This window comes from Gymnoscopelus microlampas (assembly GCF_963454915.1).
Source record: "Gymnoscopelus microlampas genome assembly, chromosome: 23".
In the NCBI taxonomy this organism is placed as follows: domain Eukaryota; kingdom Metazoa; phylum Chordata; class Actinopteri; order Myctophiformes; family Myctophidae; genus Gymnoscopelus; species Gymnoscopelus microlampas.
The window spans coordinates 34081894-34095737 of NC_139960.1; the positions used below are offsets into that span (position 1 = coordinate 34081894).

The 13844-nt window shown below is 41.9% G+C and overlaps 1 protein-coding gene across 1 annotated transcript; it reads right to left on the reverse strand.

Annotated features, from left to right (window-relative positions):
* Window positions 1-430: 430 nt before the first annotated feature.
* On the reverse strand, window positions 431-13522 carry sult4a1 (sulfotransferase family 4A, member 1; the record flags this gene model as incomplete). Its single annotated transcript, XM_084049778.1, has 7 exons — window positions 431-543; window positions 3193-3331; window positions 4928-5022; window positions 5548-5674; window positions 6718-6798; window positions 7052-7182; window positions 13354-13522. The coding sequence occupies 7 exons, from the start codon at window positions 13520-13522 to the stop codon at window positions 431-433; spliced, it is 855 nt and encodes a 284-aa protein (XP_083905904.1).
* Window positions 13523-13844: the final 322 nt, after the last annotated feature.

Sequence of the window (13844 nt, forward strand, 5' to 3'; positions counted from 1 at the left end):
TCAATATATACAGTACAATACATACACATACGCAGTGGTGGGTACATACTGCGGAGGTAGGGGTTTGAGGGAGGTTTGGTATACAGTAAGTATCGTTTGAGAAATTTGCAGGAGATTGATAAAGCACAATATTGATTTCTCTCAACTGACCCGTCCATGGGTGTGCGATTACAGTGACTTGCTGACATTGATCCGCGTAGACAGAGGCTGCAACTGGTCTGTACTGTAAGTCTTTGTTTATGGTGGCGTCGACGGGCCGAACGTCGATTCTTCCGATTGAGATGTCGATCGACTGATCGTCAGGGCTGTTGGTGGGCCGACAAACGGAGGCGAACGTGTTTGTGTCTGCGGGTCGGTTGGGAAGGGGTGGTTTGGCAGGACGTGTGCGGTATCGACTGTGTTGAGGTCGGTCGGTGGAGTCCATCCCTCCTCACAGGCCAAAGTCAAAGGTCAGGTCAGACTTTCCCATCTTCTGTCTGTACACAGCATCAAACTTGTCATTCATTGACACAGAGAAGATGTCCTTCCACAGACCCACACGACCTGGCAGGGAGAAGCACACACACACACACACACACACACACACACACACACACACACACACACACACACACACACACACACACACACACACACACACACACACACACAAGGGGTAGTGAGTTACGATCGGAACGACTCAATGGGAAAAATCTGAAAATGACCACAAACCTCTGTGTGTGTGTCTGCATTTCAGTGACTTAATTTTGAATTATTGAAGATAATCCTTGATCATTATAATCCTCTGAAAATTGTCCTTCCACTGTGCTGGCCTAGTGGTTAGGCCTAGTGATTATCCTATGTCTGGTCAACCCCAAAACATCCAGTGTCTCTATCAACAGCAACCATGTGCCTTATAGAAGTATCGAGGTTTGGGCAAGATCTGAACTTCTACATGATCACTCACTTGCTTAATGTATTAGGCTACTCTGTCACATGACGGTGTCGCTCACTGAATATAGCTGATCTACAAGCACTGCGTCACAATGTGACGCATTTTGAGCTTGTAGATCATCTATTTTCGGCGAGTGACATTGGCATACGGCAAAGTATGAATCAGAATTCAGTTACCATATGGACAAATGTGTTAGCTAAATGCCTGCCTGAGATGTAAAAGTTAATTGTTTCACACGCAGGCTGACTTATCTGTGACTCACCTCTTATGACATGTACAAGACAGAGCGTGTCTGTCTGGAACTGTCAGCTCTGAGCTGCGTATTAGCTCTATACAAGACCAGAGGGAAGGCTCCCATGCACTAAAAGAAAGGTCACATGAGAAAAACAAATGCAAAACAGGATGAAATTATACAAAAAAAGAAATCATAACAGGGATGAAGTAAGATCAACAAAGAAATTATAATTGATTGACCATGACTGGTTTTATGTGAAAATTAAAACAAGAAAGAAAAAGGAGATTTGTAAAACAAGAGATGGATAAAATACCACAGGCCTACTTCTAAGATATTGAGGTGTAAAACCAGTGTACACTGCCATGAGTACTAGTCATCTTTATACATCCCAATCAGCACAAACTTCTTTGCATGTAAATAAGCTTTAAATTCCACAGTAACTCCCACAATTAAACATAAATAGTTGCTGAAACGTCTTTCACCACTCTTATATGCGTATTCTTTAATGAAAATGTGCAAATGTTAGAAGTTACAACTCAAAGACAAGAGCAACCAGTTGATACCCTGTCCCTGAGCTCAGTGGATATTTCAATGAACTAAATCAGTTCAACTATTTGGAGTGACTATGTTTATGATTATGCCACACACACACACACACACACACACACTACAAACCTACTGGCTCCTGGACTGTACAATATTTAGCCACATGGTGGTGCTGTTATTATTCTGAGAGAGATACAATTGACTTTATCTGATAAATACACATCATTCTTCTACACTAGCCTACCCCAAACATTACAGTTAGTTATTAGCTATTGTCTCTTACAATACAATCGTCTCATAATCATATTCTAATCAATGGTCTGTTTACGTCAGAATTTATCAGACAGAATTGTCTTACATCCCAGGACGGAGTAAAACATTATTTTCTAACTCATTGAAGCGTTAAATACAGAGTTAGGCACAATACAGGTTAGAAATCTAGGGCACTGAACATGAGCAGTAATATACAATCTGCACTCAGCAGTATAAAAACGTATGGGTTTATGTAAGCGTCTAGGCATGTAGAAAATAAATCACATTCAAGGTTAGAGGTACTCAGGCACACACTGTTCTTGTAAAACCAAACCAGCATCAAGAGTTATAATCACATAAAGAATTTTGCTCATGGAAAACCACCTCCTTGCCTGTATCTTTAAATGCACCGGGTGAATTTAATTATATGCTGTTTGCTTCTGTCTCAGGGCTCTCGCTCCCTCCCTTTCCTGTCTGTGGTTAGGGTATACAATATTCATTGTCAGTGATCCTGCATATCCTGCATTGTGCTCACTCTTATTTTTAGCCCAGACGATGTACTATATGATAGGAGGAGCTGAGGTTTGAATGGGGGCTGGGGTATTTGGACCATATCAACTTACCAGTCAATGTGCTCTGTTCTCTGTACAAAGCATTGTCCTACTAATGGCCCATGGTCATGGTGTGTATAGGTCAATGTCCTATGATAACTCCCATAAACCCAGTGATATCTGCAACCCCCCTCACTCCCCACCCCCAAAACCAACCCCCAACTGTTGGCTTGTTGAGTTTTGTTGCCATTGACCTTTGCGATGTCTTATCTTTTTTGCATTTTTTTAAAGAGCATGATGTTTGTTTTTCTCTCCATCTCCATGACTCTGGGAGTTGGAGAAGCTTTCTTAGAATGCAATTGCAACAGGGTGCTATCAACACCCTCAATATGAAAAGAATAGCCAGCACTCCGAAGTCCTTCTGGTACCTTTTAATGAAGGCACGGGCATACATGGACGAGTTTCAGCGTCAGGCCTTCCTCACCGTGTATCTAGGATTAAACGCGTTCTTGTCATATTGTGAGTCTTCTTGAGCCATGCACCCGGCACATTGTATTTAAATGGACTGAGTGTGCTCGTTTTGTTTCTACTGCTATCGATCGACGCCCTCTCTTTCTCTCTGTTTTGACTTTGTCTCTTTCTTCCGTCTCTCCTCCTCTCTTCCCCCCACTCACCCCTGCAGATGGACAGGGCCTCAGAGCTGCAGCATTGCTCAATAAGCTGGTTACAGCTCTCCACCATGCCCTCCAACTGTGCCTTGTCACAGGAAACACCCAGGAACCTGGCCAGTTGCTCCACCAATGTTCCTAGGTCCTGGAGAGGAGAGGAAAAGTGGAGAGGAGGAGAGGAGAGGAGAGGAGAGGAGAGGAGAGGAGAGGAGAGGAGGAAATTGCAGTGGAGAGGAGAGAATAGAAGAGAAGGGAATTGGAGGTGAAAGCATAGGAAAGGAGAGAAGGGCATGATGAGAGAGGATAAAAGGTAGCATGTAAACAGTGACATGTGCCTCATACTGTACATTTCTCTGTAATACTGAGATAGCCGCCACTTCTCCATAAAGAGAGAAGAACACAAATAAAGAACAAAGAGTTCCCTGACTTGATAAGAACAACTTGTAGCAACTACAGTAGCAACAGTATAAGCACACATCAAAGTTCATCAGGTTAATTGCTCAGAAAGGCCTTTCCTGCCCTGTTGGGCCACAATATTACTTTGATTTGATTTCCTGCCCCCCCCCCATCATTTTTATTCTGCTTTTAAACTTGTATTATAGACAAAACATGATTTATTTTACTGCGTGGGTGTTTAACCATATGCATTTGCCACAGTTCCTCTTTTGAGCCTATTCTATAGGCTCAAAAGAGGAACAAGCTATTAGGTAACTGATACCCTTGACCCACTTATTGGTATAAGAAAACAGTTTTTCTTGAGTGTTTCTTCTTCCTAACTTGGACATCTTTCATATGGGGCAAGAATATACACAACATCCAACAAAAGCCCACAAAAATCTGTCCTGAGAAATTGGTTGATTTCTAAGAAATGCATAAAGTAGAGGGACATGAATGTGCTTGTAAACACGATAAGGGAAGATATGTAACACGATAAGGTCATGTATGTACCGTACTGTAAAGGGACCTTTGGAAAAGTAAACAGACACATTGATTTGAGCTGTTCTAGGGACTGCTGACGTTTTCCACAGGAACGCCCTACAGAGAGGACTGATAGTTCTGGCTGTCACGTAACTTCTCACGTAACCTCACAGTAAAAACTGTGTTATTTAACTGAATGTATAAATGGAACTATGAGGACCCAGATTTTACTGTGCAAGATGCAGGGTCATGCTTGTGGAACTGGGAACAGGCTGTACTTTTTGAGGGACCCAGTTTATTTGTTGTAGTATATGGATAAGTCAGGTGGTGATGGTCAAGGGGTTTATCCGCAGGGAAAGTTTGCTGAGCGTGCATGTTTCCTTTTTTCTTTTTTTTAACAACTGTCTTGCCCTGATTGACAAATCATTCAAATAAAATCTAGCCAGAGAAAAATATGAAAGGACCATACGACCTTACGTCATTGTCTACTGCTTCAGCCATAATATATATCCTCCTATCCTGAAATGCTACCAAACTTACATGAATAACTGATGGCTAGACATCACTGTGAGGTTAAGAAGTCATGGACATATGAATTTATGTTCGTAAACCAATCTTTTCTCCAGGGACTATTTTCCTATACCTACAGTAGGCCTACTGTATAGGCATAGAACTGTTTAAAGTCTTTGCAAGTAGATTTTTATACGATGAATGACATCCGCTGTGCAGTAGATTACCACTGCACAGGCTTACATGAAGTTATGGGAAAAGATAGGAGGCAATGTGAAAGGGGAAAAGATGTAGCATTGAAATCATCAGTTACCTTGTACATGTCCTCATATTTTAAGAAGAGTACGTTGGAGTCCATACGGTGCTCCCAGAACTCCTGAACATGTTCAAACCAGGAGCCATATCCCACTACGAGAGAGAGAGAGAGAGAGAGAGAGTGAGTGACAGACAGACAGACAGACAGACTGACAGACAGACAGAGTTAGACAAGCGGTGGGGCCATCCTGTAGGGCAGTGGTTCCCAAACTAGTGAAAATAGACGATCTGCAAGCTCACAACACGTCACGATGCGACGTGTTGTGAGCTTGTAGATCGGCTATTTACACTCATTCTTAAAATTATTTTTCCCTCTAATTAATGGAGTTTTTAAATGGGATTCTTTTGAAAAAAAAAGATTTATTTAAAAAAAAAATTAAGCCCCTAAAAAAATAATTTGGGGGAATTAATAATTATTAAAAACAAAACGTAGGCAACCAAAAAATAAAGGGGTATTTACTCGCGACCCATTCAAATTGGTCCGCGACCTGGGAAAACAGTGCTGTATAGGGCCATCCTGACAGAGCAAGGAAGTTCATTGAATGTCACCAGACGAACGGTCATCACATCCTCGTTCTCCATGTCGCACCATAGGACACCCGTCCTCTCACAACTTACGCTTGTCGTTCATGAAGCGCCGGGCGAACTCCTGAAAGGTTCCGCGGTAGCTCATGGTCCTGAGTGAGCGGTGGAATTGGTAGTAGGACACCACCAGGTCCTTGGGGTTACGCGCCATGTAGATCACCTGGAGGGCAACCACACCCAGCACACAACAACATGTTAGATCACTCAATAATATCACACGTGTCATGATAGCGATGCAGTCACGGTACAAACTTGCACCTCCAATCAGTGGTGGAAAAAGTACTCAAATGTTTTACTTAAGTAAAAGTATCAATACTGCAATGTAGAAGTAGGACTACTCTGTTACAAGTCTGGAATTCAAAATGTACTTGAGTAAAAGTACAAAAGTATCAAAATGCACTCAAAGTACCAAAAGTAAAAGTACTAAATATTTTGAAAATAGCAGATCTACAAGCTCACAACGTGTCGCGATGCCTTGTGAGCTTGTAGATCGACTATTTTCAAATAGCCTAGGTATAAAATAAGGCTAAAGTGGTTTATAATGTAATCATTTATATCTGCAAAGTAACTAGTAACTAAAGTTTTCAAATAATTGTAGTGGAGTAAAAGTACAATATTTGCCTCTGAGATGCAGTGGAGTAAAAGTAAAAGTATAGACAATTAGAAATACTCCAATAAAGTAAAAGTACCTCATCATTACATGTACTTAGTTATTTTACATCACTGCCTCCAATTATTGTGAGTTCTGCACTGAAGGCCACTCATGCTTGTTTACGTTTATGCTTGTTTTTTTAGTTAAAAATAAAAATTCACAATTATATTTTCCAAAAACAGCTACATGGTATCATACTGTGTCTGCCGTGGCCCACTCTCAACAAAGCTCATAAAACCTAATTTCAACTGCAGAAAACAGCATTGATTTATGTTACACTGTAATAACCTGAAGTATAAATAGCGTCCAACAACATCCCACAGAAAGCTAAAACGTTGCCATATTGAACACATGCATACTGTAGGACCACAATGGAAACAAGTCCCCAGGACTTTTTTGTGTTTTCCTTTTAGCTCAAATGTCTGACTGTACCTCGTGCTGTTTACATTCCTGTCTAATAAAGTATTCAATCAATCAATCAATCAATCAAATAAACGCCTGTAGCTGAACAAAGCTGTACAGCTAATGTCCCATATTATCCATGAGCTGACCTTAGCTTCTCCGTTGTGCATGGCTGAGGGGAGAAAGCGGTAGGGCAGATGGCTTTTGATCAGGCGAGGGGAGGTCAGCTCCTGCAGAGATAGAAGATGATCACCACAGAAAAGCTGATATCTCTCCAGCTGATAACCATATACATTATTTTGTATGTGACATCATTCATGCCTTTCTTGACAACGAGAAGTGCAGTATTTGCTGATGTCTTGTTTGTGTACCGTGTTGGAGGGCTCAGCATGCAGATTAAGTTTCACAGTTGTCTGTGTGATGCTTTGATTATTTTTTTCCGGCATGCGGCGAGGAATAAATTACACTTAAGAGCAACATTACCTGTATGATCTCTAGGCCAGGCTGGGGATACTCCAGGACAGGCAGCTGTTCATCAATGTTCATGAGGCCAATCTCATCAGGATCTGCTCCCTGGCTCACAAGATACACCACCTCCTGTAATAGACTGGTACCTATGAGGCGAGACAGAAAGACGGGGAATAAATAAATAATAATAATAGCTTGAATTTATATAGCGTCTTTCATGAACCCAAGGACGCTTTTATATCAAAAACAATGAACAACAACCAAACAAAACAACAAACAACTATTTGCCATAAGCCTGAGAGAATAGCTGTCATTTCAAGGCAGCCTAAAAAGAGTCCAGTGTTGGAGCATGGCGAATCTCCATTGGAAGAGAGTTCCACAGGGTGGGGGCAGCCACACTGAATGCTCTGTCCCTAAAGGTTTGCTTGCTTGTTTGGGGGATAGAGAGGAGGTCCAAGTCTGTGGACCGCAGGTTCCGTGACATAGTACGTTTATGGAGGAGTCCTGAAAGGTACTGTGGAGCCAGGGCTTTGAGACATTTGTAGGTGAGATGGAGAAGTTTGTAATAGATGGCTGCGGAACTTAACAGGAAGCTAGTGCAGCTGTTCACAATCACAGGTGGGGGTGATGTGCCCGCTGGTAATAAGTGAATGAACAGAGGGACAGAGTGTATTAATAGGAGAAAGATGAAATAGAATAGCATGGAATAGAACAGTGGTTCTCAAAGTGGGGACTTGAGAGAGTTCCAGGGGGTCCCCAGCTCGATGATTGTTAGTTAGGAACCAAATGGACCCGTATCTGCAACTTTCGTAGTTAAATATTGCAAGTAATGCATACTCAGGGTTGTATAATCATACTGTTGACTTTTGGTCATGTTCATACTGAGAGGTATTCTAGCCTTATCACTCATTCAGCTTTTTCTGTTGCATGCTAATGCTCCCTTTCTGTTGCATGCTAATGCTCCCTGTGGTGTCCTTATTCAGAATCAGAATACATTTTATCCTGTATACGATGTCAGGAAGTAAAATGCGGTTAAAAATTGAGTATAAATTCCTAATTTATACTCAGTCAAACTGTCAGAGTAGAAACTATCCGTGACATTTTCTGTCTCCCTGCTGTTTTCATATGTTCCTTATTTCCTAGTTTCAATTTGTGTTTACATTTTCAATTGTGTTCCTTTCATTTCGAAGTGATGTTGTATTCCTTGTTTCTTAGTATAGTTTTTCTTTACACTTTATTTTGTAGTATGGTTCCTAGTGTTTCCTGTATTCATGAGTTATCTATACCTGTCTTGTCTAATCAGTCCTGTGATTTGCCAGTGTTTCCACCTGTGTCCTCTTAGTTCCCCAGACTATCCCAGTGTTGATTGTCGATGTGTTCACCTGTGTCTAGTTAGTCCTTGTCTATTTATATGCCCTTGTGTTTACAAAAACATTATCAGTTTAAAAAGATATGTCACAGTGTACATGTCGTGTGTTCCTGTGTTTGTTCCATCCTGTTCTTTAGTTCAGTGGTCCCCGCATTATTTTGGGGGTGTCCTCAAATGACAGTCGAGTGACAACTTAAGGACTTTTAAGACCTTTTTACTACTTCAAAAAAGGAAGGAAAAAAAGACCATTACTGCATCAAAAGTAATCAACAAACTAGAGTCTACTATAAAAACTGGTCAAACATTGGCCAAATTGTCAAATAATATAAGAAAGAGACAAAAATTGTGAAAGTAGCCAATCTACAAGCTTGTAGATCAGCTATTTTAATTTAATATTGTAATGCCTAAACTCCTACAATTCCAAGCGCTTATCAGGGTGGGGGGTCGGCCTGAAAAGGTTGAGAACCACTGCTTTAGTTAATAAACCCCTTGTATTTGATCTGCCCTGCCTCTACCCCAATACCCATCCTCTGCCTCTGTCCTGAACTTGGGTCCTACACCTCCCAGTCTCGAACCGTGACACAAACACTTTATATCTACCAGTAAGCTCCCTTTCACCCTCTGAGAGAGCATTTGATCTCTACATTGGCACATTCTGCTGTGTTTCTGGCTTCATATCTGCACTGGAAACACTGGAAACCAAGATGCAAGCCAGCATATTATTTACATGTGAACTCAGCCAGTAGCACATTACAGCATAGTAGTACTGCATGTAAGAGGATAGTACCCGTGTTACTAGAAAGCTAAAATGGATACTGTTACATGGTTACATTGTGTGTGTGTGTGTGTGTGTGTGTGTGTGTGTGTGTGTGTGTGCGTGTGCGTGTGCGTGTGCGTGTGCGCGTGTACGTGTACGTGTACTTGTGTGTGTGTGTGGGGGGGGTCCTATTGGGTCATCAGTTTGTGTTAAATGGTATTCATGATCACTTGGAGGTAATCACAAAAAACGTGCACAGCTTGTACCTCAGGCAAGATGTATTCACCTCAGCATTGAGGACAGTGATTAAACCTGCAGCTGCTGATGGGTGCAGTAGCTCAGGGCCAGACTGTGTGCGCATTCATGTGTGTGCGTGCGTACGTGCGCGTGTTCGCATTCAGCTGTGCATACATGCATGTAATACATGGTGTGTTTTGTCAACAGACTGCGTGACCACTGTGTGTGTGTGTGTGTGTGTGTGTGTGTGTGTGTGTGTGTGTGTGTGTGTGTGTGTGTGTGTGTGTGTGTGTGTGTCCTTCATTATATAGGATATTTTGCCAGCATATGGCAGGGTCGTACTGCATACAGAGAGATGATTGAGTGTATAACTCATGGCAACACACTCAGTTGCCATAACCGTGCTGTCATCATAGTCTTGTGAACATGCACCTCTACACCACACCTCTCTGGCTGTCTCTGTTTCTCAGACAGACCTGTTCAAATCGACTTTCATTTCTCATAAATCTTAATAAGGAAGCCTTAGTCGGTTGCATGAATCTTTAATGAGTCTTACTTAACATGTGTTGCTATTTTAAGGAAGAAGCATAATTTGCCATGCATCCCTGAATGATCCCAATTGGCCACGGTTGGCATGCCTGAGCCAATGGGATTGCAGCTCTACAGTGTCCCCTCCATGTGGACTGCCATGTGTTCTCTTTTACTCTGTGTCACTTGGCAACGGAGTGACAGACTCGGATTTTTGAACTTCGGCCGAAAAGAGCAGATCCACAAGCTCACAACTCCACGCGCTGCGAGGCGTTGTGAGCTTGCAGATCGGCTATTTATGGAGAGGGAAAAAGAGCAGACCAAGTATAGAGCCAACGGTCAAGTTACACATTAACACGAATCCAACATATTAATAGAAGAGATCATGTATGTCAAACAAGTCTATGAAGCTATCTATGAAATCTAATTTGTAATCTGCAGCACAATTTTATTCAATATGTAGTGGGGGGGTCCCTGCTTCATCTCTCTCTCAGCTAGGGGGTCCTTGGGCTGAAAAACGTTGAAGATCCCTGACATACTGTTTCTGTAAATGATGGGCACTAACAATAACACAAGACAGACACGGAGATGGAAGTCATGGAAAATAAAGAAGCCATTTGAGAATGTTCAGATCAGACATTTCGACATGTTTCTCTATAAACTAAATAAACCAAATGTTACCATGTTAGACTGCTGCAAAACAATATCTGCCCAACCAAAAACATACATATATGTATTTAGAAATTCACGCTATTCTGTCCTTGGTCTTTGTGATTGCAATATTAATATTGAGATCATACCCCAATCAACCGCTAAGCAAAGATTTCCGAAAACATTTAGCTTGTGCTAAACCTCTCTGGATGCAGCGAAAATTTTGAACATGCCAGCAAAACGTCAGTGCTTACAGCACCAAATCTTAAACTGCTATGGTTTACTACTACTACTACACACAAGAGAAGCTGGCTCTACACTTTACTCCCAGTATCATATAACAGAAAAGCTGCTGTGCACAAGCCCACACAACATTGTGGGTATTATGGTGCTAATAGTGTTAGCACAATGAGATTCATAGTAAACACCTGCCAGTGTTGGAAGGTTAAATACTATTAAATGTAGGCTTATTTCTGCTTTAATAATCTATATACCCCATGGCCACTAGAGGAGAATGCAGCATTGGCTCTTGTAGGTTTATAATCTCTCACTGATGATCTCACGCAACCCAGATTCGGCACAAACATGGGGTCAAATTCGTTCTACTGCTATACCACCAAAATGTGGAATGCCCTTCCAACAAACATCAAAAAGTGTAACTCCTTCCTTCCTCTAAGCTTAGCACCAGAAATTACATACATACCTACAAAAAATGTATGTATGTATGTATGTATAGATCGATCGATCGATCGATAGATAGATGTTACGTGTATAATTTGTAAAGGTATAGGCTAATATAACAGTATGTCATCTCACATGTTATGATCAAAGCAGTAAACATGTCTGTGTGTCTACTCTGCTGCATCCCCTTTCATCCCAGCTCCCCCCCCCTCCCCCCCAACAAGCCGCTTCTCCTTTAATTGCACCTCGGGTTTCTATTATAACAGCAGTGAATGAAAGATACATAGCATACATAATAAGGGGGAACACGTTTTCTAGCTTAATTTAGTTTCTCACCTATTCGTCACATGACCAGACCCAGACCCAACCCATGACACTTGACGTACAATCAATCAGTGCGTGCGCATGTAATGCATGGTGCACCGCATACGTCTGCTGCTGCTGCTGCTGCTCAATAGCCTATGTTGCATGTAAACACAAAGTTTATTGAATAAACCGCCTGGCCAAACCGCCATGCTCTTTAAAGAGAATAAACTTTATTCTCTTTAAAGAGCATGGCGGTTTGGCCAGGGACTGATCTGATTCTGATAGCCATTGAGTCCAGGAAGTATGCAGGATAATTATAATAGGCTAAGCATACCGATTTAGTAATAGGATAGGTGGGCACTAGGGACATATGGGCACCTCGATGTAAAATTGGCTATTTTGTCCAAAATGTAAAAAAAAAAAATCTGAAAAATGGTAAGTAAAGTAAAGTAGGGTGTGAACATCCTTAAACATTCGACAATTAAGGTCTAATATTTCTATAATTGCTACAAAACCTGTATATCCACTAATTCTGGGGCATAAACAAGAAGTTGAAGGATAAATGTAAGTCTGATAATGATGTACGTGCATGTTCACATCATGTAAACTTTACAATACTTAAGACCATTTTTTAGACATTTAATTGTTTAACATTTTGGACAAAATAACCAATTTTACATAGAGGTGCCCAGATGTCCCTAGTGCCCACCTATCCTGTAGCCATCGATTCTAGTCCTGTTGTTGACATGATTAGTCTGTTTTTGCGACGGAACTCGGTCCACTTCTTACCTGAGGCAGGCCTGCAACATATGGCTACAGTGTATCAATGTATAGCCTATAAGTCAACACAATGTAACAATTTCAAACACCTGGACATTTCTAATCAGGGGCCCTGATTAGACAGCACACATTACAATGTCCTGATTCAGGGCATTGTAATGTGTGCTGTAGCGTGGGTAGGGAAAATTAGCTTATAATATACCTAGGATATATAACTAGCTATTCGTAGCTCTGGTCCATAGCGCCAGAAGGAGTTCTCCTTAACGCTATGTTACTTTTCACCCGTTGCCCGCACACACCCGGTAGCGCAGGCTCTCGTCTGTAGTAAAAATAATAAATACACTTTTGCTAATCACCAAAAATAAGACGGTTTTAAGATGTTGAAAGCCTACTTTCCCTAGTGTGAACACTCGGAGCCCCCCCACCTCACGTATAAATACACCTTTTGACCAGAAAAGAAAATAATCAACCGGATGGAAAAATGTTTTAGTTATTCCACTGCGCCCTCTACAGATCTGGTCGATAGAAACTCCCATCGACCAGATCTGTAAGGGGCGCAGTGTAATAACGAAAACATGTTTCCATCGAGTGAAGTTTTCTATTCTGTCCAAAAAGTGTATTTTAGACGTGAGGTGGGGGGCTCCGAGTGTTTCCACTAAGGAAAGTAGACTTTCAACATCTTAAAACCGTCTTTGTTTTGGTGAGTAGCGAAAGTGTATTTTTATTTTCTTACTAAAGACGACAGCCTGCGCTACCAGGGGTGTTCGGACAACGGCTGAAAAGTGACAAAGCGTTTAAGGAGAACTCCTTCTGACGCTATGACCAGAGCTATTCTGTTCTTTTCCATCTTCCTCCATGCATCTAGCTTTTGCATCGATAACGCCGCTGCTGCACACTTTAAATGCGTGCAGCGTGTGTGTGTGTGTGTGTGTGTGTGTGTGTGTGTGTGTGTGTGTGTGTGTGTGTGTGTGTGTGTGTGTGGGTGTGTGTGTGCGTTCATTTAATTACCTGACTTGGGATATGTGACAATCCATATGTCACTACTTCTGAGGGAGAAGTTGGCGATGTCCTCCATCTTCCCCCTGCAGAAGGGTGGCAGCCGCACTCCATCGAACTCGAAGTATTTGCTCTCAAACTCGATCGGCGTGCTTGGCGTGTCCGCCTCGCTCTCGGCCATCCTCAACAAAACGAACACCCAACCCCAAAAGATGTCTGAAATCAAATAGGAGCTTTAGCATAAAGATTATTTCAACGCCGATGCCTTTTTTTGCTTGGGATGTTTTTGCCTTGCTTTTTTTTTGACGCTATATTATGGGCTCGGGAACGATTTGACCTTCAGCCAATCGCGTAGGAGAGAAGTGATGTCATTCTAACGCGCGCCCCCCTCAGCCTCAGCATCAGGACCACTCTCATGCATGGAGCTGGAGGACGCGCGTCCCCCGTGCTCTGTGTGAAGAGGGATGCTTTTTTAACCACTTAAACCCCAGTATCTATATTGT